This window comes from Lepus europaeus, chromosome 12, assembly GCF_033115175.1.
Source record: "Lepus europaeus isolate LE1 chromosome 12, mLepTim1.pri, whole genome shotgun sequence".
Classification (NCBI taxonomy): domain Eukaryota; kingdom Metazoa; phylum Chordata; class Mammalia; order Lagomorpha; family Leporidae; genus Lepus; species Lepus europaeus.
In genome coordinates, this window is record NC_084838.1 from 23,703,966 (window position 1) to 23,728,982 (window position 25,017).

Sequence of the window (25,017 nt, forward strand, 5' to 3'; positions counted from 1 at the left end):
CTCTGAGATGACCTGGTCCAGCCCCTTCAGCTGACAAACGAGAGGTAGACTGCCCAGCATCAGCAGTCAAGGCAGTGGCTGAGCTGGCACTGGCACTCCAGGGTCTCAGATCTTAGTTCCCTGTTGTTTCTTCAGTGTCTGGGTGGATGAGCAAGATGATTTCATGCGGCCAGCAGTCTGAAGTCGTTTAGAGAGAGTATTGTATGGTTATAATTCCGTGGTCAAAAACTTGGATAACTACTATCTAGAAAACTAGTTTTAAAGTGTCACATAACGTCCCAGGTCACAGAAACGCATAGAAATGCATCATTTATTTCGGGCTTTGAGCATTCCTGATGGTGGCGTTGTTGGTCTCAGCTGTCCGTGATCAAATACTGTGTACATTTGTGTGTGTGTGCGTATGTGTGCATGTGTGTGCAAGAGAGGGGCGGGGTAAGCAGCAGGAAGCCCTGTGTCTGGAATTGGAAACCTTTCTGGTGCTGGTGATGGGATTGCGTCCATTTTCTGGCAGGTGTGCTTTAAACTGCAAGACCACGTTGGCATAGTTTCCATGTCAGAAATGAGAAGCGTAAGAGAAAACCCTATGGTTCCCTGTGCTTTGCTTTGCTTTTTCTTTCTAAATATTAAATAAGCCCTACAGATTCATTGTGAAACATGATGTCACACAAATCAGAAAAGAACACTAATTTTAATCCCACCACTCAGGGCTAAAACTGTTGATATTGATACATTTATTATATACTGTTTTCCTAGGCACTGAAAAAAATACAGATTTTTTTTTGTGTGGGAAAAGTGCTCATACTGAGCAACCTGATCTATAAGATCCCTATGTAATTTGATAAATTGTGAAAAAAAATATGGGTATCTGCTACATAGCAGCTTTCGGAGAAGCCTGATCAAGTCAGCAGGGTTCCCTGGACTGGTGCTTCTCAGAATGTGGCCTCCAGGCCACAACATCAACAGCACCTGCAGAGTCAGACCCCACCTCAATCCCTTTGAGTCAAAATTTGTAACAAGATCCTTTGATGAGTCCCACATACTGCACAGTTGAAGAGGCACTTTCAATCTCTGGCTTTAGCTTTCAGCACATTGGAATACCCTATGGAGCTTTGAAAGTTGCCCAAGCCCAGTTTGTCCCCTGTATCAGTTAAAAAAGAATCTCTGAGGGCAGGACCCAGCACGAATATCTTTCTAAAGTTCGTCTCCCCAAGTGATTCCAAAGTACAGGCAGGATTAAGACCCATAGTCCAAGGCATGTAGGCTGACAGAAGTCCAGAGAAGTCACTTAGCACCTAATCCAGGCACTCTGCTCTCTGAGTGACTGTTAGAATTATCTGGATGGCTTTGGCTAACATACCAAAAGCTAGGCCACAACATCTACATGCTGATTCATTGGTCTGCACCAGGGTCCTGGACCTGACAGCCTTCCAGGGACTCTAAAGCGCAGCCAAAGCCGAGAGCCATGTCCTCCACCTTTATAAAAATTATAACAGTAGTAATAATGTGCATTTTCCATGAACAGTTTGAAGAGCCCGCATGTGAGTAAGGATATCCAAAGGGCTGCTTAATATTAGGAGATGAAACTCACAGACAAGGTCATTTTTGATGAAGAATTTTGGAATCATTGACAAAGCAGTAACATTTTAGTCTACTGGCCAAGATGAGACTGAAAATATCCCATCAGTGGATTCACCTTATCATATTCTTGAGCCAATAGAAAATTGTTGTTATTATTTTACTGGCTTTAGACTTCTGGGGAAAATACACAATACTAATGATAAAAGTAATGCAACCACAAATTTAGAAAGTTCTTCTGAAAGAAAGAACACTACTACTTTAAGGATTAAAATTGATAGTAGCTTTGGAAAAAAAAAAAAAAGATGCAACCCCACTTTTTTTAAGACTCCAGAAAGGGTGATCCTGCTTTTTTCATAGTGCATTTCTGTTACTAACATTTCTCACTGATATTCAATCTTTCTCTGTAACTATATTATAATTACATCACTTTATGAAGTCTTCATATCCCTAGAAAGCAAATTAAACGGCCCTTATTCTAATTTCTCTCAAGTTCATGGCTCCCTGTTGTCAATACTTTCCTTTTATATTTAACCTGTCAATAAGCTTATATTTTATCTCTCCTTATAGACACTGTGACCTTGACAAAGTTACTTAACTTCTTTAAGTCTCAATTTTCTTCAGCTGTTAAATGAGACAGTCTCAGAGCTACTGTAAGTTCTCCAGAATTTAAAGTTTGAAGTTTCACTCAGTTCAATTTACATTACAGATGAAAAATAACTTAGTATAAATATGTTGCACATAGTATTTGAGATATACTAAGAATGTATTTTTTCTTTATCTGATATTCAGGTTTAGCTAGACATTACTTTGGTGTTATATGGAAAGTTCTTGGCCAGGATAGCAACTGTAAAAATGACATCTCCCGGAGTAGGTGTTTCCCCAAGGAGATGAGATGCCTGCATCCCACATTGAAGTATCTGGATTTGATTCCCAGCTCAGCCCCAACCATTGCAAGAATTTGGGGAATGAACCAGATAGGAAGATGGGGACACATTCATTCATTCATTCTATCTCTACCTCTCCCACCTCCCTCCCTCTATCTCTAACTCTTGCCTATCAAATAAATTTATGCTTTTTAATTTGGGAATGAGATTCTTTTATGTTAGTCATCTACTCATCGATATACCCCTTCCCCAGAGTTATTAACAGTGCACATAAAGACAATGGGGGTCTGTGGGAGAGACCAGCAGCCTTTGGTTGCCTGTATGCATTAACCCAGTCCATACAGATGCCATTTTTCCTCCTTCCTTTCATCGTGCCTCCTACCTGAGTAGGCTCTGATGCTTGACCCGCCTGCCTTTAGCCACTGTAGCAAAGGCAGAGAGGATTTGGAGCAGCATTTAGCATAATGTTCTTATTCTTTGTTTGTAGGGAGCAAGTGTGAAGCTCCACTCGAGCTTCTGAACGGGAAAGTTGACATGGACATCTCCAGCGTGGTGTATTCCTGCAACAGGGGCTACAGCCTGGACGGGCCACCGGAGGCCCACTGCACTGAAGGGACTTGGAGCCACCCCGTTCCTCTCTGCAAACGTGTGTGTTGACTTGACGAGAGGTTTTAGTCCCATTCGGTTTCATGATTAGCTCCCGCTTCTCTGAAACATAGAGGAAACTCCAAATCTACTTGTATTACCTAGTCAATCTGATCTGAGGACCAGCTTTTATCAGGTTCCGTACATGATTACAAGTGCAAGGCACTAAGAGAAAGATGCAGCTTAATGCAAGTTTCTCACATACATGGGTTCAGTTGCTGACAGGAAAGGGGTGAAGAAGAAAATGCATTTCAAGTGTGATGTTAATAAAGTATATATAAATACAGTAAATAAAGATAATTGCTTAGAGCAACTTGTATGAAAACAGTATTCACAAGCAAGGTATGCATGGAGCGAGCTCTGATGACCATTTAGTAAACAGTATGTAGCAACAGCCTGAAGGATTTAGAGGAAGAAAACCTCACTTATGAAGTCTTCCTTTGTACTCATTTAAAGTGAGAAAAAATCGAAATTGCTTGAAATAGGTGTAGGTGTGTATCACACACGTGCACGGAGCACAGCGATTGCCATCATCAGTCTTGTGTTTTCTCAACCTGTGAATATACAGCCATCTTTCTTCATCAACCTTGCAAACGCCACAATTCCAGCTCTCGTATCCTGCCCACAGTCGTACGGGCCTACAGATTCAACTCACGTAGAAATGTCTGATGATTCTCTGGTTCCATCCTTCTAATGAATGTTCAGTAAGAAGTAGTTCAACAGTGAGAAGTGTTTGTTCTATGTTCTTGATAGTCTAAATATTAAGAGAATATGTGATATGCCCCTTGATTTCTAGCACGCCTTGTTTTCCCATTACCAGTCCAAAAAGAAAAATCTACAATAACGGGCCATAGCTCAGACAGTGGCTCACAAGCTTGAGCCTGCATCAGAACCTCCTAAAGGACTTATTTAAAAAAAAAAAAAAAAAGATGATTTATTTAATTTGCCTTCTCAGACTTTTTGGACCTTAGGATAGAGGTTGAATAACCTGGTAGATCTTTTCTGATTTAATCTTAAAATAATTTTATATAGATTCAACACAAATCTCTGTGTAATATTTGAAGTTCTACATATTTAGGTCTCATATTATCATCATTGAGAATTCACCTCTTAGGGGACCTCCGCTCTTCCCTCAAAGAGATCAATTTGGAAAAGAAGGAAAAATATCAGTAAGCATTTTCTTTTCTTTTTTAACAGCCAATCCTTGCCCGGTCCCTTTTGTGATTCCTGAGAATGCTGTGCTTTCTGAAAAGGAGTTTTATGTTGACCAGAATGTGTCCATCAAGTGTAGGGAAGGCTTCCTGCTCAAAGGCGAAGGCATCATTACCTGCAGCCCTGACGAGACGTGGACGCAGACAAGTGCCAAATGTGAAAGTAAGTCAGCAGGTGGAACCCGGTTAATTCTCCCGGAATAGAATCCTCTCCCATCTCTGTGACGTCATGCTCAGCCAAGTCACCTAATGTAGAGATTTAGAGCTCTACACTGTCATGCTTACCCTCTTGTATGTTCATGTTTAAAATTCAAAAACGGATCTGCCATCTGTTAGAAAAAGTAAAAAAAACTTACAAGAACTACCACTTATCCCACCAGGATTTACTGAACAGATTTTGAAGATGTGCTCTTCTAAGAATAAACAAGATAGTGAATTTAAAACACATAGTTTTTCAACATTGTCAGAGTCCCCAAACTCTCCTTTGATATGGATGCTCGGCTTTGCAATACCACAGTTATTGCACAGTGGCTCACAAGCTTGAGCCTGCATCAGAACCACCTAAAGGACTTATTTTTTTTTTTAAAAAAAAGATGATTTATTTTATTTATTTGAAAGAGTTATAGAGAGAGGTAGAGACAGAGAGACAGAGGTCTTCCATCCACTAGTTCACTCCCCAAAAGGCCACTATGGCCAGAGCTGAGACAGTCCGAAGCCAGGAGCCAGGAGCTTCCTCTGGGTCTCCCACATGGGTGCAGGGGCCCAAAGACTTGGGCCATCTTCTGCTGCTTTCCCAGAGTTAGCAGGGAGCTGAATTGGAAGTGGAGCAGCCGGAACTCGAACTGGCACCCATATGGGATGCTGGCACTACAGGCCAGGGTTTTAACCCACTGCACAGCAGTACTGGCCCCCTGAAGGACTTATTTAAAACAGACTGCTGGAAGCCCAGTACCAGAGTTGCTGATTGAGTAGGTCTGGGATGAGACCTAGGAATTTGCATTTCTAGTAAGTTCCAAAGGAGTGTTGTTGAGGACATTGCTGGTCCAGGAACCACAGTTTGAGAACCAATGGGCCAGCACCTTGTGGATACACCTGTGTAATCTGGCAGTATCTCTTGCTGCCTCATGATAACTTCTGATATCCCTTAACCTCCTATGTGTACTTAAAACATCTCCCTTGCCCAACCTCCTGCTTTCCAAGTTCCCTTGTTATCTAAGCTACTCCCTCTATAGCAATCAGTTAAGATATTCACTGAGTTTAACGAAATGCAAGGCTCTGGCCTACATGGTGTAGGAATGTGTTATGTGTCCAGTGACCTCCATCTTCACAATGCTTGCACTCTAATTACCAAGTTAAGAGATCATTTGTGTGAAGACCATGGATTCTGGAAACAGAGAAGATCTGGTTTTGAATTTTATCCTCAAACTGTTTAAACTCTAAACTTCAGCTGATGCCTCAACTTCTCTGAATCAGGTTTCCCATTTGTTAATAGCATGAACAATACCTATCTTTCAAATTTGTTTTCAAGAAGAAATGAATTGATGGGGCCAGCACTGTGGCCCAACAGGTAAAGCCACCGCCTGCAGTGCTGGTATCCCATTTGGGTGCCGGTTCAAGTCCTGGCTGCTCCACTTCCAATCCAGGTCTCTGCTATGGCCTAGAAAAACAGCAGAAGATGGCCCAAGTTCCTGGGCCCCTGCACCCACATAGGAGGCCCAGAAGAGGTTCCTGGCTGCTGGCTTCGGATCCTCACAGCTACTCTGTTGAGACCATCTGGGGAGTGAACCAGTAGATGGAAGACCTCTCTCTCTCAATCTTTCTCTCTCTCTCTCTCTCGCTCTCTCTCCCTGAATCTGCCTCTCCATAACTTTGCCTTTCAAATAAATAAAATAAATCTTTTTAAAAAAAAGAATAAATGAATTAGCGCATACATACTCTATCAGAAATTTATCTAGATAAAAAGAGAAATACATTAGCCCAAGCCCCTGAATTTTCAATAGCAGCCTACTGTAGCATTACAATGTTGGCTTTACTCCACGTAAGTGTGTACTATATTTTTAGCTAGGATTGGGGCCCCAAATACCTCTGAAACCCACCCTGGTGAAATGGGGAGAACTAAGTATATGCAAACTGGAAGTTTTCTCTTTGACCCTCTAATCTAGTTATGGCTACAACCTGAAGGAAAGTAGGTCAAGTAGGGCAACTTTGCCCACACATCCTCACATTGGCCTTGGCTGTCTATGATTTATTTCTTGGATCACTGAAAGAGAGCAAAAAGAGACATTCACAAGAGCAAAATAGAACAATGTTCCTGACATGCATCTTATTTATTCCTCAATATTACTGAAAGCCAGGAGAGAAAGAAGCAGATTCCATTATTATTTGTTATCCTCAATTTCTTTTGCTTTTTCCAGGAAACAGGGAAATTTTGGCTTAGAATAAAATATTCTTCCCTCCCTTGAGCAGCAACCCTTATTCATTAAGCCTGTACCTGAAAATTATCCTATAAAACTCTGATTAAAATTCAGTGTGCATGACACTCTCCAGGGATAGTATGTAAGATGCAGGTTCATCAGCCAGAAACCCCAGAAATCTGCATTTTCTTTTTTCCCAAAAAAACCTTTTATTTAAGGGAAATTTACATTTTCAATAAGAATCCCAGTGATTCTGAAATCCATGGTTTGATAACCACTGCTATAAATCAATCATGTGATCTCTGTACATGCTGTGGCCCAACTTGGAAGCTCTTTCCTTCTGACCTACTGAAACTTGATGGCCCAGTCCCAGCCACTTCTACTGTGATTGATACTGCGGCAGTCCTAGGCATGATTCGTTACATTCACCTCAATGTTTCCACCACGTGGTACCCATGCCTCTAATGCAGCTTATTTTTAGATTGTATGCAGTATCTCTTTATTTCTCTTCCCCTATTTGTCTGAGCAAAGAGACAGCATTTTCTTTACTTATTTCTGGTTTATAACACATGGTAGGCATTTTGTCTCCCTTCAAAAATAAAGAAAATTTGGACAGAGCATACAAATTGGTCTTCCCTTTGACAAATTTTTAATAATATTATGACAACAAAATAAACTTTTAGGGGCCAGCTCATAGGATTCTTACACAAACTGATTAGATTCCGGACTCCCATCCAATCCTTGCCTTGTGGTCCACCCCCAAATAATTCTACAATCCTTAAAGCTTCTTATAAAATTCTCAAAGCAAAATTAGTTATAAAAATTATATTGAAATATATGCACAGGTTCCCCTTGAAAGAGAAGGTTATCCAATGTAACACAGACCCAAACAGGAGAAAGTCACTGCTTTACATATTGAAAGGAGGGAAACTAATGTAAAACCTTAAGTTTCATAAACCTCTTCAAGGCATTTAAATTGAATATCATAGGCTAGGGGCAATATTCATTCATTTACTCATTTCCCAAAGAAGCAACTGGAGCCTTTTGCATACCAGGCACTGTTCTAAGCACCAATAAAACAGCCCTGATGGATGTCCGTTACTGTAATCAGTGATCTTACTCTGAAATAGTAGTCTACTGTCTTGATGCTTTTCCTCGTCTAATTTGAATAGCACCTCATTGATGTTCTCTTGCAGTCATCTCTTGGGTCAAACACAAGAGTTCATTGCTGGTCTCTGACAGATTTCTTTCCTTGTCATCAAAATAGCTCAGCTTCAACATTTGAATCAGAAGACAAAACACCTTTGAGCTTATACATCAAAGTTTTAAAGAACCCAGTAGATTCATCTTACAGTTTATGGTATCCTAGATCTTATAGAGGTGAAAATGTTTCCTTTGTGTATTATACCTTTGCTTTCTAAACTGACTCAGTCATGGAGATGAAACTGTGTTCTCAGTGTGGGTTGCTATTACAGGCTTAATTGTTCTGTTTTCCTACAGAAATCTCATGTGGTCCCCCAGCACACGTAGAGAATGCAATTGCTCGAGGCATTCACTATCAATATGGGGACATGATCACCTACTCGTGCTACAGTGGATACATGCTGGAAGGCTCCCTAAGGAGTGTTTGCCTGGAAAACGGAACTTGGTCATCACCTCCTATTTGTAGAGGTAAGGAAATATTTGAGTAGATATTTCTTTTTTTAAATTTATTATTAATAATACTTGTACATACTTTTGGGTTATAGTATGATATTTCAATACCTGTGTACACCATGTGCTGATCAAAGCAGAGTAATCAACATTTTCCTTTTGATATTACTTTCTGACTGGAGGCTTGGAGATTGTTACTTCTATTTGTTCGGACAGTATACTAGGTTATTGTGAACTACAGTCTCACCACAGTGCTGTATAACACTAGGCTCTAACTCTGATTTGATTATCCAAACTCCCTCTGTGCCCCACCCCCCCACGCCAAGCCTCTAGCATCACTTAATGCATATTTCTTAGTGAAGCTACAGAGAAGTGTATATGGAAGACTGGTGTCACCAGTAATTAGTATGCCATTTGTTTTGCCTTGCTTTAAATATTCTCTTAACTGTGTCAATTTTCCTTTGTGGCTTGAGGTTTGTAAGCATACACATAGAACTTTCAGGTTCTGTGATTGAAATTCTGCAAAATGGAAAGAGGTAATGAGGCTTGCTACTACATCCTTCTGAAACTTATACTTTTTCAACAAAATATAACTTTTACAAATCACAATAATTATTTCATTCATTCTACAACTATTCACCAAAGTCAAGAATTATGCTTGTGATCAAGACAGTCATAACCAAGGAACTCAACTATACTCAAATTATTGAATGGGTTTCCCTATGGACCATGGTCAGACTACTTAGATTTGGAGTGAAAATGACAAAGGATTTGATGATGTAAGGGGGCAGTGAAAGTTGAAGACGTCAATGGATGAATGGCAGGACCCTCAAAAGAGGCAAGGCATTACCTCAGGGGAGAAGGGATTGATGATCCGGCAGCAACAAAATGAAATCGCCAGCAAGTGAGACCTCAGAGAATGGACAGCCTTCTTTTGAGAGGGCTGCTGAAGAGGTAGCATCTTCAAAGAGTGACCCCGATTTCATTTAAAGTCAGAAGTCAAATGAGAATTATATATTTGCTTAAGATACTACAGGGCAGTGGTGGCACCAAAGGGCTACTGGCAACCAAAGGCCACCATGATAAAAACACTTCCAAATCATCTCCAAAGGACATGTCCCCTGGTCCAAATCCCTAATGCAGACCACCTTGCTCCATCCTAACCTGCATCTTTCAAATTACTAAAACTTCACTATCTGTAGTCTCAGAACTGCCAACACTTCTTTATGTCTCTCCCGAGTCCCTACGGTTCATCCCCAAATGTGAAACCATAGAACTGGCTGTAGCAACACCTTCTGGGCAGGTTTAGGCTTTTGCCAGTGCATTAAACATGCAGTGAGCCACTGGTCTGAGCCAAGACCTCAACTAGCCTCTAGGGTAGGCATTCCTACCTCCAAAGAGCTCGCAGTTCACAGGAGGAGAAGGGCAAACTGCTCCCAAGCAAAGGAAAACACAAAGTGATACTGGTGAGACAGGAAGATGAGCTTGCTCTGAGAACCTAGGGTAGTTAAAGCTGACCTTTCCCCTTGTGTGGGGTAGAAACGTCTGAGAAGGCTTCATAGAGAAAACAGAGAAAGTTAAGCTTTGAATTGGAGCTCACAAACCATTTTCCAGGGAGAGGCAGGAAAGAAGGACATTGTGGTAGAAGAAAAGGGAGATTTGTGTACACTCTGCATTTTTCCAAATGAGATTTAAGGAAGAATTGGACATACATCTTTATAAATCAGGATGGATAGATAGATATTTGAGATTATATGGAGGTACTTCAAAAGGTTCATGGAAAATGGTATTAAAAATATTTATGGGGCCGGCATTGTGGTGCAGCAAGTTAAGCTGCCACCTGTGACTCTGGAACCCCGTATTGGAGTGCCAATTTGAGTCCCAGCTACCTCTGCTTCCAGTCCAGCTCCCTGCTAATGTGCCTCGGAAGGCAGTGGACGATGGCCCAAGTGCTTGGAACCCTGCCACCATGTGAGAGACCCAGATGGAGTTCTTGGCTCCTGACTCTGGCCTGGCCCAGATCAGGCTATTGTGGACATTTGGAGAGTGAGCCAGCATATGGAAGATGTCTGTTTCTCTGTCCCTCCCACTCTCTCTGTCACTCTACCTTTCAATTAAATAAATAAATGTTTTTTAAAAAACTATTTGGTACAAAAAAAAGTGAGATTTATGCACAGTTTTTTGATAATGTGAATTTCCATGAACTTTTTGAAAATCTCTCTCTCTCTCTCTCTCTCTCTCTCTCTCGTGTGTGTGTGTGTGTGTGTGTAAGATTATATACATGAATATATATGAGTTATGTATTTGCTTCAGATAATAGATATCTTTGTGAATGTGATACTGGAATCATAGAGTTCAAGGGCATGGACCAAAGTACATTGGATGAGAAAGCCAAGGGTAAAACTCTGGGCAGTACTAACATTTTCAGGTCAACAAGGAAAGGAGGGACATGAAAAAGAGCATCCACCGAGGTATGAAAAAAAAACAAGAAGACAGTAGCTAGCCAAGATCAGAAAGAGAGGATATTTGTAAAAAGAAGGCGAATGACCCAAGTGTGGCTCATACTGTAAGGAAGTCAGGTCCAGGAGCTGAGTCACATCCCTGAATCTGACGGATAAGCAGATTTCAGCAAGCTGGGCTTGAGCACTTTGAGGGTGTGTTGAGAGCAGTAGCCGGATTACTGTGGTTTGGAGAGTGAAATAAAGGCAAAGGAGCTAAGAAAGCAAATGTAAAGCCCTTTTTCTAGAAATGGATAGGCTGAAAGGAGGAAGAAACTATTAACCTGGTGCCTGTTACAGCCAGGGGACAAACTAGTTGATTTACCCTAAGTTATTTGGTGTCAGTCTGAGACTCTGGGATGTGTCCTGGGTATATGGGAAAGGCCACCAGCCCTCCGAAATTACAGCAAATGGTTTCAATGAGAACATTCAGTGTCTCAGGACCTTTATCAGACATTTTGATCCTTCTAGGAAAGATAAGTAGGAAGACAAATAGGAACACAGGTGTGTGCCACCGAGTGTGAGAGGTGATTTGTTGACGTGAGCACACATGAGCATGCGTGTTAAGGGTTAGAGTGCTGAAGAGCATAGAAGAGGAAAGCCTTCATGAGTTTTCCTGGGAATTGGGAGTGAGTCAGGGAATGACTCATAGACAAGATGTTTGAACTGGATCTTGAAGAAAGGGAGGAGGTTTAGCAAAAATGAGGTTAGGACGAAGGGAAGAAATAGGGAACAACACTCAGGTAGAGACAATAATATCATTGGCGATAGTATGAAGTCACGTGTTGAAAGGCTGTCAGTGTTTAGGTGGGCTGGATAAGGGATTTCTTCCAGGAATTATCAAAAATCAAAATTTCAATGACTGGAGCTTTATTTACAGCATCCAAGATACAGAATCAGCCTAAATGTTTGTCAATAGGGAGCTGGTGCTGTGGTCTAATGGATAAAGCATGGTGCCAGCATCTCATATGGGAGCCTGTTCCGATCCTGGCTGTTCCACTTCTGATCCAGCTCTCTGTTAATCGTCTGGGAAAACAGCGGAAGATGGCCCAGGTCTTGGGCCCCTGCACCCATGTAGGAGACCCAGAGGAAGCTCCTGGCTCCTAACTTAGGCCTGGCCCAGCCCCAGCTTTTGTAACCATTTGGGAAATGAACCAGCAGATGGAAGACATCTCTCTCTCTCCCTCTCCCTCTCCCTCTCCCTCTCCCTCTCCCTCTCCCTCTCCCTCTCCCTCTCCCTCTCCCTCTCCCTCTCCCTCTCCCTCCTGCTCCTCCTCCTCCTCTAACTCTGACTTTCAAATAAATAAATATTTAATAAAAAAACAAAGTTTAATTTTAAAAAATGGCAATAGACATCTAAATGGTTAAAGAAAATGTGACAGAAAGATAAACAGACAAAATGGAGTATTATTCAGCCTTTAAAATAAGAAATCTTAGCGTTTGTGACAACATGGGATGTACTGGGAGGGCATTCTTCTAAGTGAAATAAGCCAGACACAGAAAGACAAACACTGATCTCGCTGATTAGGTGGGATCTGAAATAGTCATTGAAGCAGAGAGTACACACAGTGGTGGCTGTCCGGGCTGAGAAGGTGGGACATGGGGAGACACTGGTCAAAGGGTACAAAGTTTCAGTTATGCATGACAAGTAAGTTCTGGAATGGCAATGTAGAGTAATATGACTACATGACAGAGGAGGAAGGCAGGCAGGGAGGGAAAGGTAGCTATGGGGGTGGTGATGACTATGGTAATTAAATTGATTGTGTTGATTATTTGGTAATTTCTATGTAAATCAAAATATCAAGCTATAAAACAAATATAAACAATATTTATTTGTCTGTTAATTATCAGTAAAGCTAGAGAAAAAAACCGTAATGATAACCAAAAAATACTAGGCTTTTCATATGTTGTCATTTCCTCTTGAGATTCAGCTTGGTTTCTCTTCCTTAAAGTTTGAGTCAGGAAATATTATGAAATGGAAATGAGCAAGGCTATCTCCTGGATACCATTCCTCCATCATTCCCTGTATTCATGTCCTGTCCTGCTTCTCTGCCAGCTGTCTGTCGATTCCCATGTCAGAACGGAGGAGTCTGCCAGCGCCCCAATGCCTGTTCCTGTCCGGATGGCTGGATGGGGCGCCTGTGTGAAGAACGTGAGTCTGCCCCCAAATCGTCTAAGTCCTGACGATTCCCCTGGAAGCTGCCGACTGAAAGGAATTACTAGAAACTGGCTGTACTGTTGGGAGAAATTCCTTTGCTTGAATCCTCCTAAGACCAGACAGAGCTCATAGGGCCTATCTGAGCATGCCAGTAGGTTGCAGGAGACATACAATATCAAAGACCTTAAAATGCACTTGTTAAGATCCATCGAAAGTCATCTTCACACGTCTCCTGGCACAAATTCGTTAATCTTCTTGGGAAGGAGCTTGTCCTCCTGCTCCTTCCCTGATGTCGGGTCTACCACGGCCTGTGCCAATCCTTGCTGCAGTTGGTATAACTGCATAGCATCATATCACACTGTACTTTGCAGGCAATATTTGCAGCCCACCATTTTCTCTTTGTCGTTAAGAACAGTTGCTCCTAATTAAGAAAATAAGGGAAGTTGGCACTCCTATACCTATATAATGCTTGGTAAATTCATACAGAATGTTGGCCCTTACAAAAACGTATTTCAATTGGAATTTCCATGGGGAATGTCAATAAGTGGTTTAACATATTTACATAAGGATAAAACAGCTTCCTGCTTCATTGGGAGTGGGGTCTGTAAACCATGAAGAGTCATCGAAGTGAGGGCCATTGGTTTATGGCAGTTTTTTCCTAAAGCTCAGGCATTTTGTAAGACTACGTAATTGTAAATGTAACTTTTTCAACTGATCTGTAAAGAGAAAAGTGAGATATTTAGGAAAAAGAGATATTTAGGCTGCTATCAACATACAGAAAAGACCTTATAGGGATTAAGAAGAACGAGGGATTGCATTTTCTTTCCACAGTCGCTCCTTTTCAATTGGGACTCCCAGGCTGAACCTGCTATCTCCCCACTGCTCCAAAGACTCAGGGAGCATTTATTGCAAGGTTCCCAAGCACTGGCCTGGCTCAGCTGGCTGAGCTCAGTCAGCAAATGCCTGCCCTCCTGCAAGAGGCCAAAGCCAGAGCTTCCCAGGCCTTCGTGTGCATGCAGAGCCTCTGGGCCGGGCCTTAAAATGCAGATCCTGAGGTTCTGCATCTGTAACCAACTCCCAGGGGATGCCACTCCTGTCGGCTAGAGAACTACACTCTGGCTACAGGCAGTGGACAGCCTCACACCTTTGAAGCACGTGATGCCTCTTCAGAGGGTTCAATGGTGTTTAGTAGGAGGAATGATTGGTATGGCGAGTATAGGGACAGCCTGGCTGGGGCACCCTCAGGCCTCAAGTCCTAGGAAATAAAACGCAAGTTGTCCCATTTTTACTGAAATCTTGCAAACGCTTGCTTGCTATAGCCCATCTGATTCCCATTCTCACATGGTGTTCATTGGAGCCCCGAGGCAAGCAAACCCTCTTAGAGCATTTTATATATAATGTGTAATGGAAATTGGAAACAAAGATAAAAAGAAATCATTCTGCTTATGCTGTGGAAAATGAAAGCAAAGCATTTAGCAGACATAGGTTACATCGTGTCCTCACGGAGAGAGTCCATTTGGCATTGCAGTCAATACATCTGACTGAGGATCCGACTTGTTGTCCTGATTGTGCGTGCCCGGCATTGCTCGTTAATAAGCACAGCACATATGGCAAGATTACGTAGGGGGTCATACAAGGTTTCACTTCTCCGTGAAAATGATTCTTGAACACTGGAACATACCTAAGCATGTGTATTTTGATTACATCCTTTTCAATCTCCCATTTTTCTCCTTGTAGCAATATGCATCCTTCCCTGTCTGAATGGTGGCCGCTGTGTGGCCCCTTACCAGTGTGACTGCCCATCTGGCTGGACAGGGTCCCGCTGTCATACAGGTAGGCATCCTCTCCCTCTTGGTTGTCTTGGTGCCTTTGTCCCATGAAGCCCCAGAGGACATTGAGATCTGTAGCTCAAACTCAGAGGAGGTGCTGAAGCAAAAAGGGGCCCAAGTTTTTCAACATTCTTTAGGATGGTCTCTTGAATGATGATCTCAACATTGAACTGTATCATTATCAAGAAAATGCCTTTCAAGATCTCGTGCCAAAGAATAGTGTCTGACTTGACGCAGTTGTCTGTTTCATGTCATTTGCTATGTGCTGAAGAATGTAGGGAAAATGTTATGCAGAGTTTTGGGACTCATGTTACTCCAAATTACTAAACCCATGGTTACTATTTAGAAAGAACAAGGCTTATAAATACAGTTTAAGTTACAATGAAGAAACCCAACAAAGGTGTCTTGTTATCATGGAAAATGGTAATAAAATGTGGTTGACTGATGAGTGATAGACATCCAATTAGCCACTCTTGCCTTCCTATAGCATTTTTCCCACTTCACTTTGACATTTATTTAATTGCTTGATGATCTATCCCAGCCTCCACCACCCTACACCACTCAAGAGCAGGGGTGTTTCTTTGCCGTCTTGATATACACAATGCCTAGCATGGTTGGTGCCTGAATATAACAGGTTTGTTAGTCAATGTCAAGTCAATCAGTTTGAAATGACAGATTTTAACCTGTTGAATGTCCAAAAATTTTAAACAGCTGTTAGAATAAGGATTGCTGTATTTATGGGGTAAGAATTCTCATACTCCACCACCCTTCTGATGGGCAGTATTGGTACTGCCTCTTCGGTGGGGTAGGATGTCAAGTAGATCAGGCTTGCTGATGTCAAAGTTGTCATGAAAATTGAGACCAGTTGACCTTATAATTTAGCTTCCAAACCAGGACATTTTCAGGCGTGAAAAGGGCACTGTTAATAAATAACCCAGGGAAATGGGAGTGAAAGAAACTGTCCCAGAGGCAGTAAGGGATGCCATCAGTCTACCTAAAGCCCAAACTGAGCCCTTGATGAGTGTAAAAAAGGGAAAATGTCACAGGGGCTGAATCTGAAGCATTTGTGTTAGACTCCAAAAGTGATCCATGTAGTGTTGGTTTATAAAAAAAAAATCAGCTTTAATATTTATCCACATTTCTCATGTATCCAAAGTTGAACTCCCCCGCGAACCAGCCCTGCCCTCTTCCAGGTACCTTCTCTTGGCAGGTGCGGTTCTGGAAGAACAAGTCATTCCTGACTCCTTCCCCTTCGTCTTTGATTACCAGGATCTCTCACGGCCTACTCTGCCCTGCGGACATAGTAGAAAACGCTTTCTCCAGATTATGGCCAAGGTCTACAGCTGGCCCTCCCTTCCCCGCTTCCAGGCTGAACATGGTTAATGTACGATGAGTTGCTTCAGAAAGTTCATGGGACAATGGCATTAAAAGATAAGGTCATTTTTGGCGCAAAAGATTTTGTAACTCCTTGCTTAATTTTTTTCATAATGCACATTTTTTGTAAACTTTTGAAAACTCTTTGTATAGATGGATCTCTAATTTTTTTGCACCAAAATAAATGTGACTTAACTCCATTTTTCATGAACTTTTTGAAGTACCTTCATATCATTCTAGCCGAAGGCATGGAATATAAAATGTTCAATCAGGCATGACTGAAGCCACAGAGAAAACGTAGGAGAGTGATTGAACATGAAGCCATAAGGATAAGATGCGTCAGACCAGGCAATGCACTGCGTGCCAAGTTCAAGATGCAGGGTTGTCTTGTGAGCAGCAGTTCTAAGGAAGAAAAATCATCTAATCATATTTCCTCTTAGAAAGATGATATTGACAGCAGTATGGAAAATGGCAAGAAGCAAGACTTAGAGAGATCCACGGGGTTATAGAAACAGAATGAACGAAATCTGGAGAAACAGTAACCAAAAAAAAAGTAGAGGGAGAAGTTTGGGGTGGATTTGAAATAGAATCAGGACCACTTAGTTAGAAATTATGAACATTGCCATTTCTAGCAAGGGCCCCAGGGTGGAAGGCGCTACCATTGAGTGAGCTAGAAAACCCAGGAGCTGCAGGTGTGAGGGTATAGATGAGGAGCTCAAACATGCTGAGTTTGGAATGCACAGGGGGAGTGGTCTGATAGGCTGTTGTGTAATCAATCGTTGAAGGTTCTCAGACGATACATCTACGCTGAAGACAGAGATCTGTAAATCTCCCATGAGAAACATTCATGGGGAGGAAAATGGAACCATGCAGAGGCCATGTGGACCCCAGTGGAACCCCAGGAACATCAATATAAACTCAGAGAGGGGCAAATGTTAGACTTTTAGACAGGGAAGAAAAAACAGTGCCTGGATAGTACAGACACCCCCAGATCAGCATGCTCCTTCAAAGAGGAGCTACTATCAGCAAGCAGAAACCATAAGCCGGCTCTTATTGTTGATGGTTTTCATCCTGCTTTACTTCCTGTTTTTCTTTCTTATGAAGCTGCAGATAGAGCCATCCTGCTGGCCTGCTGTCACTGGAACTTACCTAGAGAGCTCCTCCAAGGGAAAATGGATATTTTACTTGTCCTATCTCTTACCTTCTCTACCCTGTGCTTACCGAGTGTCTGGTATTTACTTTCAGGCATTTTCCCTATATTTTCTGAATAAGCCATTGGAAAAAAAGGACATTTGTTTATTTCTTACCCAAAATGATTTTTTCATCCAGGAAATTGCCTTCCTTTCTAAGACTGAAATGTTTCTTATTTCCAGATTTCCCCTTATAGGCATATTATTGTGTTCTTCTGTGGAGTTCCCCCTCTCTCTTTGATATATTAAACTTGCTGGTATTGGGTCTTCTTCCAATTTTAGTGTCTTTTTTTATTTCAACAAATAAATTCGTGCAGATGAAGAGTTTCATTAAAGGACTGTGGATTTATGAGAAAGATCGCTGTATGGTCTATCTTGGGATATTCTTCCATGGTTTCATTTGTGGTGAATTTTTAGTTCTAATCCAGGCTCTGTAATCCCAGTTAAAACTGGTAAAAGCTTTGAAATGTGTTTCTTAGCCAAACACAAAGAGCTGTTGAATCATCTGTTATTTTAGACAATCCTTGTGCCTCAGAATTGTCATCTGACTTAACCATTCTGTCAATCAAGAGATTTCTAACCCAATTGAGAAATATATATATATATATAAATATATATATATATATATATTTCAAAACAGTAAAGTTATAGAATTGGTTGAATAAATAAAAATATTAAAGAAGAGAAAGGTTGGGACTGGTGCTGTGGTGCAGCGAGTTAAATCCCTGGCCTGCAGCATCAGCATCCCATATGGGCACTGGTTTATGTACTGGCTGCTGCACTTCTAATCCAGCTCCCTGCTCATGCACTTGGGAAAGCAGCAGAGGATGGCCCAAGTCCTTGGGTCCCTGAACCCATATGGGAGACCCAGAGGAAGCTCCTGGCTCCTTGCTTTGGATTGGCTCAGCTCCAGATATTTTGGCTGGAGTAAACCAGCAGATGGAAGACCTCTCTCTCTCTCTCTCCCTCTCTCTCTCTCTCTCTCTCTCTCTCTCTCTCTCTCTCTGTGTGTGTGTGTGTGTGTGTACCTCTCTCTATAACTCTGCCTTTCAAATAAATAAAATGAATCTTTAAGAAAAAGAGATTGGTGCAGTTGGAATGATCAGCACAGGTTTGACCATGGAGACAGAACCCGAGACTTAACCATGGGCACCGACTGGCTTAGACGCACAGAGGGAGGTGGTGCCACGTAAGGACAGGAGATCAAGCAGAGCAGCAAAATTGATGTCCTGAGCAGTACAGCGGCCGCAGCAGGAAGTAGCGGCAGATCTTACTCCATGTGCCTTCATAAAATCTTCAGAGTTGCTCAGTGTTAATTAAATAAATGCGTGAATTTTTCATCCCAGCTGTCTGCCAGTTTCCCTGCTTAAATGGAGGAAAATGTGTAAGACCAAACCGATGCCATTGTCTCTCATCTTGGACAGGACATGACTGTTCCAGGTAAGACAACCAGCAACTAACATCCATCTAGAACACAAAGACTTCAAAACCCAATGTCATTCCAGAAGGAATCTCTGGTCTGGGTGCAAACATTTGTATCTAAAAATATCTACATTGAGATACATTCTCTAAGTGTGAAAAAGCCAAAGCTAAGAAATGCTACTTCAAAATTGACAAGTAAAGCAGTGATATCTAAAAGATAAATAGTCTTGTGTTCACTGTGGCTGCAAATGTACTATAATTAGGATTACATAGAGAAGGGCTGATTTTTGATGCAGGAGCTAAGATACTGGGTCCCATCTGGGAACCAGGATTCAAATCCTAGCTCTGCTTCTGACCCACCTTCCTAGTAATGTGCACCCTTAGAGGTAGCCGTGACAGCTCAAGTAGCTGGGTCCCTGCCACCCATGTGGGAGACCCAGCATGAGTTCCAAGCTCCTGAGTGGGGTAACCCAGCCCCTGCCAGGAGTAAAACAGCAGGTAGATCTCTCTCTCTCTCTCTCTCTCTCTCTCTCTCTCTCTCTCTCCTTTTCAAATAAGTAAAAAAATAACTATAGAGAGAAGATCAGTATGGCCCCTGCTGAAGGATGATATCTAAATTCATGAAGTTCCACATATTTTTTCCACAATAAACAGTGTTGGAATTGATTTTTAAATATTTAGTTTTAATTAATTTAATTTTTTTCATATATTTAGTGTTTATATTTACAGTCTTCCATTGACTACAAAAAACTGTAGTTTTATTAACTGATTTCTCATGTCTCTCCAGATAAATATCATAGTTGAGAAAACATTATCACAAAAATAAGTCAAAGGGGAAATAGTTAAGATAATTTATAGGAGCTGGCATTGTGGCAAAGCAGGTTAAGCCACCACCTGCACCACTGGCATCCCATATGGGGGCTGGTTTGAGTCCTGGCTGCTCCACTTCTGATTCAGCTCCCTGTTAATGGCCTGGGAAAAGCAGAATTTGACCTAAAAGTTTGGGCCTCTGCCACTCATGTGGGAGACCCAGATGAAGCTCCTGGACTCTGGCTTTGGACTGGCCCAGTTCTAGTCATTGTGGCCATTTGGGGATTGAACCAGCAAATGGAGGATCTCTCTCTGTCTTTCCCCTACTCTCTGAAATTCTGCCTTTCAGAGAAATAAACAAATCTTTTTTTTTTCTTAAAAGGGGTAATTTGTACCTTTAAAAACTCAGGAAGCATTAGAAATATTATACCATAACGTGTATAAAATATTTTCAATATTCAAACCTTGTCCTCACATATGTTTCAAGGTTGGAATATTATCAGCTCCACATTAAGATTTTCAATATACATACTGTATTATGTCATTTAGATTTGTAATCTGTTCATTTATACTCATCTTGAAGGAATCATTGAAAACAAGTGGGTATTTTCATATTTTATAAAGTGGGAAATTCAGTTAACTGAAAATAACTCTTATTTTTCCATTGCTTATTATGTCATTTTAATTAGAATGTCAACATCAACTTGTAAAATTGTGTAGCTGTTAAAATAAAAACCCAATCAGTGACAAAATCCACCTTGTGGCCATGTATTTCCTCATATCATCTCCAGTGTATGGCATCTCTATAGAGTTGAGCTCTAAAGAGAAATTGGAAAGGAACAAATATATTTAGAAGTTGTCAAGATAAAGAAAACAGTCTATCTTAGAGTAAGTTTGAAAGAATTTTAAAAATTGGGAGCTAATTAAAAAGAAATCAAAACCAAAAGTGACTCAAAAACAAAGTATTTAAAACTTTCTTATAATTTTAGTCTTTATATTTCAATGCATTACAGATAAGGAAAAAGAAACCTGGAGTTTGCATAGGTTCCCAATGTCTAAATATTCCCCCAGGAGTTCTTCCTTGATCAGGGAAAGGCTAGTTATTAGTTTCTATGAAAGTGTGTCTATTATTAAAGAGGATAGAAGCTAGATTTTTAATGCAAAAGTTTAATATAGGAATTCAAGAAAAATGGTGAGGGGCAGCATTCTGCTATCAAGGAATGGCTCACCAATGACCCAAGAGACCAGGCAGGCTTCCTCTTCTTTGTCTGTAGTCACTTCTTCTTGGAGACCCATATTAACTAGGACTCTCTTGTTAAAGCTGTAATTAGATTAGGCAAAGAAGGAATTTTTGGTCACAATAGAGGGACCTTGCATGGAACCCCATGGCCCAGGAGTGGCCAAGCATCAGAAGAACCAACCCCAGGGACTTGAATGCCCCCTGTGACTGCTCCACCTCCTGTCTCCCCAGGTCTGCCCACCCTCTCTGGCAGCAGAGTGGTTTTCTCTGGGAACCACTGCCTACAGCTCCCATATGTTACATGTCACTTGTGGTATCCAGAGCACTCTCCCAGCTTAAAAACCCAGGAGAAGGACTCTATTTGGTCCAGACTAACTATAAGATTCAGCACAGACCAATGAACTGTGGCCCAAGGTTGGGTTGTGTTGTATTAATATGATGGTTCATTTTGTCAAAACTTTGGTTAAAGGGCAGTGGAGACTAATAACTCCCCCCAAAAAAAGGAAGGTGGAATATAATTCCCTACAATGGGAGGGAGAGAAATCTTCGCTGAGAAGTCCAAACAATAAGTATTTGCAAATAATTGTTTTCCTCTCTCCCATAATGTTACGTGAATTAAGGATTGTATGCCTAGCACCTTGTACAAGCACAAAAATAGGTGCTCAATAAATGCTTGTTGACAGTTGGAACATTCTCCTGACATCAAGTGTTGGGTCAGCCTTTCAATCCCTCAACCTAAAACCTCTCTCCTCGTGAATAAGACTGATGTGGTCTTGTTTCCAGGTACTTTAATCCTTAGGGAAAAATTGTTTCCTCTGATTTCTGTAAGTATCTTAGAAAAGTTGGTCCTAAACAAATGGCACTACTAGAAACTATAGATTGTTGATGTGGAAGGAGACCTTTAGGTTCCCGAGGTCCAAGCCTTCATGAGAATTGCCAGGTGGGAAATCAGTGACAATCAGGACTAGAACTCAGATCTGCTGCTTCTCAGATCTGTTCACAGCTTAGTGCCTGTTCTCCATGCACCCTTGTTCTCTCCAGAGCTGACCCCCTCCCTGCAAACATCATCACAGTCAACACCCAGGTGTCCAAGATCTGTAATCCTGTTTTGATCAGCACCAGAGTGCTATTGCCTCGTCATTTCAATCTCTTCTCTTGAATCTGTTTTGTTTTGTGTTTCAGGAAAAGGAGGACTGGGTTTTAACCACTGCCCAACCAACTGGCTTCCCCAAAAGCAGGATCATCTCTTCCTGGTGGCACCTGGACATCCTGGAACTTACACAAAGTCCAACATGGTGCTGGGTCTTGTTTTGTTTAGTAAACACATTATTTGGGATTTACTTTTTTATTTTGTGATATATTTTGTTATTCTTTGTGATATACTTTCTTACATGTTGCCATTTTTAAATATGCCTGTATTTTCTATATAAAAATTATATTAAATAGATGCTGCTCTACCCTAATAAAATGTACATACTCTGCTGTCTATTGGGAAAATTCCTAGTATACATTTTATTTAGTTACTTAAAATTTTACAATTAAAATATATTTTGCTACCAAATATTTTATTGGATAGTTCCATTTTGTCAGGTGGCCAACAAATAAGAAAGAGGATCCATGTGCTTTGAGCTGTGATGGCATAACCCAGGACCCCTTCATTCTAGTTCCATTTTCTTATAATGTGTGTAACAACCAAGGCTTCTTGTTATCTAATTGAAGAGTAACCGTTGGGCCTAGTGCCCTCCTCATAGAACTCTGTCCTGGTGCCAGAGCAGCCTGGAGATTCTTCTCCCAACCATTGGAATGAAGTGGACAACAACTTAGCAGATAGAGAGGGAGGCAAAATGACTAAAGTTCACAAAGTAAAGTGCTCTCCGTCCTTCTCACATCTAGAATAAGCAATGAAAGAACTGGGAGATAAACATACCTGGGCCATAGTGCAACCCCATTTTAGGGGACCCCTGTTATGTGGGGGGACTCCAACACAGAGCCCTAAGTCTGTTCAGTGTCTGGAAGCCAATAATGAAACCAAAGCTAACCATCAACAGCCCAAGTTTTATTCAGTGGCCAAAAGCTGGAGATGCAGGAGCCTAGCTCACAAATTAGCTGCTCAGTCCATCTGGGGATGAGTGGGTACAGGGCAACAGGACTTACAGGGAGGAATAAGCTGGTAAGTGAGAGCAGTGGTCAAGGTTTCTCTGGGAAGAGGACAGTCTAACTCTTGAAACTAGCACTGCCTTCTTTTTGTCCTTTTATGGAATCTTCTGTTGGTGGTTGTGGTGATTGTCAACTGTTACAATGCTGGTGGGAATGTGAGTTAGAGTGGAAATTTGATTACAGTGAACATTGAGGTCATTTAGGCAGTCATAGTGATCTTGCTGGTTCTGGTCAGTTAGCCTGTGTGGGAAACATTGACTGCAAGGCAACCTGTTCTCAAACAGAAACAGTGTTCAGGATGGGGTAGAAACCTCACTAGACCACACAGGATTGTCCTAGGAAGCAGTAACCCCAGAGCTCGCTTGCTTTGGGAGAATGGCAGTAGGGAGAAGATAGGAAAGGAGAAAGGTTCCTGGTCCTCCTGCAGAAAAGAATTGCAGCTGCCCAAGGAGAGGGGAGCGACCCCCTGGGTCCCCATGGCTGCACCCACCTCTGCCACTATACCGTGCCAGTCTCCAGGATGGAGACTTCCTCAGACTTGGCGGAAATGAAGCCAAACCCCAGATTCTATTTTAAAATAGGGAACCCACAATCAACTTGCCTCTGTCCTCTGGGAGGACCACTCCCACACAGGTGCAGGGAGCATCTTGATTCCCCTAGTGCTTCCCTTCCCTCAATCAGTGGCTCCTCCTTCTTTCTCTGACATTCTCTCTCATAACCAGTCTTAAGTGCCTATGACTCTACTTTTTAATGAGTATTTTATAGCCCAACAACTTCCAATTATGTGATCTTTGTCATTTAAAAATCATAGATTTACAAGATAAAGCCCAAAATCTGACCAATAAAAAGAAAGATGGTACCAGAAAGAAATAAGCTAAGAAAATAAATTGAAAATCATACTCAGTTCTGAAAGTATCTACTAATAAGTGTACCTACTAAGCAGGATTTTTATTGAATTGCCTTGAGTAGAGGAAAAGATTTTCATAGCAAATCAAATTCATCATGTTATGCAAGCAGTATAAGGAGATAAAGAACTGAATGAATGAGGTTTGGAAAGAATGCATTTTCAGAAATGCGAGGAGCAGGTGTTTAGCCTGGAGGTTAAGGTGCTTATGCCCCACATCAGTGTGCCTGGGTTCAGTTCACAGCTACGACTCATGAATCCAGCTTCCTGCCAGTGTAGACCCTGGGAAGGCAGCAGTGACAGCTCAGGAAATCGGGTTCCTGCCACACCCATGGGAGACCTGGATTGTGATCCTGGTTCCCGGCTGCAGCCCTGGACCAGCCCCAACCATTGTGGGCATTTGGGGAGTGAACCAGCAGATGACAGTGTGCTCTTTCCCGTGCTCTATTTCCCTCAAATAAATTTTAAAATAATTTTAAAACAAATTTTTAGGGGGTGGGTGTTTGCTGCAGTGGTTAACATGCCACTTGGGATGCCTGCATACCATGTCAGGGTGTTTGAGTACCAGCTCTGCTTCTTGCTAATGCGCACCCTGGGAGGCAGCAGGTGATGGGTCCCTGCTACCCATTTGGGAGCCCTGAATGGAGCTCCAGGCTCCTGGCTTCAGCCTAGCCCAGTCCTGGCTGTTGCCAGAATTTGGAGAGTGAACCAGCAGATGGAATACTTCTCTCTGTATGAATGTCTGTCTCTCTGCTTTTCAAATAAAACAAAAATCTGTACATTTTTAAAATTTTAAAAAATCTTTTGAAGTAATCATCCTCATAAAATCAAAGCAAAAGCCTCACATTAACGTGTGTGTGTGTGTGTGTGTGTAATCTTTTCGCTTACCCTAATTAACCTTATGTACATAGTGGCATATACTGGAATAAGCTGAAAGATCTTGCCCCAATTTAATTTGCTTCAATACTGCTTAAGGAGCCTTTAGAGAATATCTCAGATGAAGGTGGTTATTAGTTTATTATAAAAATGGAAGCTGGGGCCAGTGCTGTC

The 25,017-nt window shown here is 41.6% G+C and overlaps 1 protein-coding gene and 1 pseudogene across 1 annotated transcript in view; both read left to right on the forward strand.

Moving 5' to 3' along the window:
- SVEP1 (sushi, von Willebrand factor type A, EGF and pentraxin domain containing 1) overlaps positions 1 to 22,414 on the forward strand; it is a 214,264-nt gene extending 191,850 nt beyond the window's left edge. Inside the window, exons 42-48 of the mRNA XM_062207773.1 lie at positions 2,950 to 3,108; positions 4,305 to 4,481; positions 8,233 to 8,403; positions 12,940 to 13,035; positions 14,779 to 14,874; positions 18,781 to 18,874; positions 22,089 to 22,414. Of these exons, the coding sequence (XP_062063757.1) occupies positions 2,950 to 3,108; positions 4,305 to 4,481; positions 8,233 to 8,403; positions 12,940 to 13,035; positions 14,779 to 14,874; positions 18,781 to 18,874; positions 22,089 to 22,110 (815 nt within the window). The 3' untranslated portion in view covers positions 22,111 to 22,414. The remainder of the gene's footprint in view (positions 1 to 2,949; positions 3,109 to 4,304; positions 4,482 to 8,232; positions 8,404 to 12,939; positions 13,036 to 14,778; positions 14,875 to 18,780; positions 18,875 to 22,088) is intronic.
- Positions 19,399 to 19,496, forward strand: LOC133772085 (U6 spliceosomal RNA; annotated as a pseudogene).
- Positions 22,415 to 25,017: the final 2,603 nt, after the last annotated feature.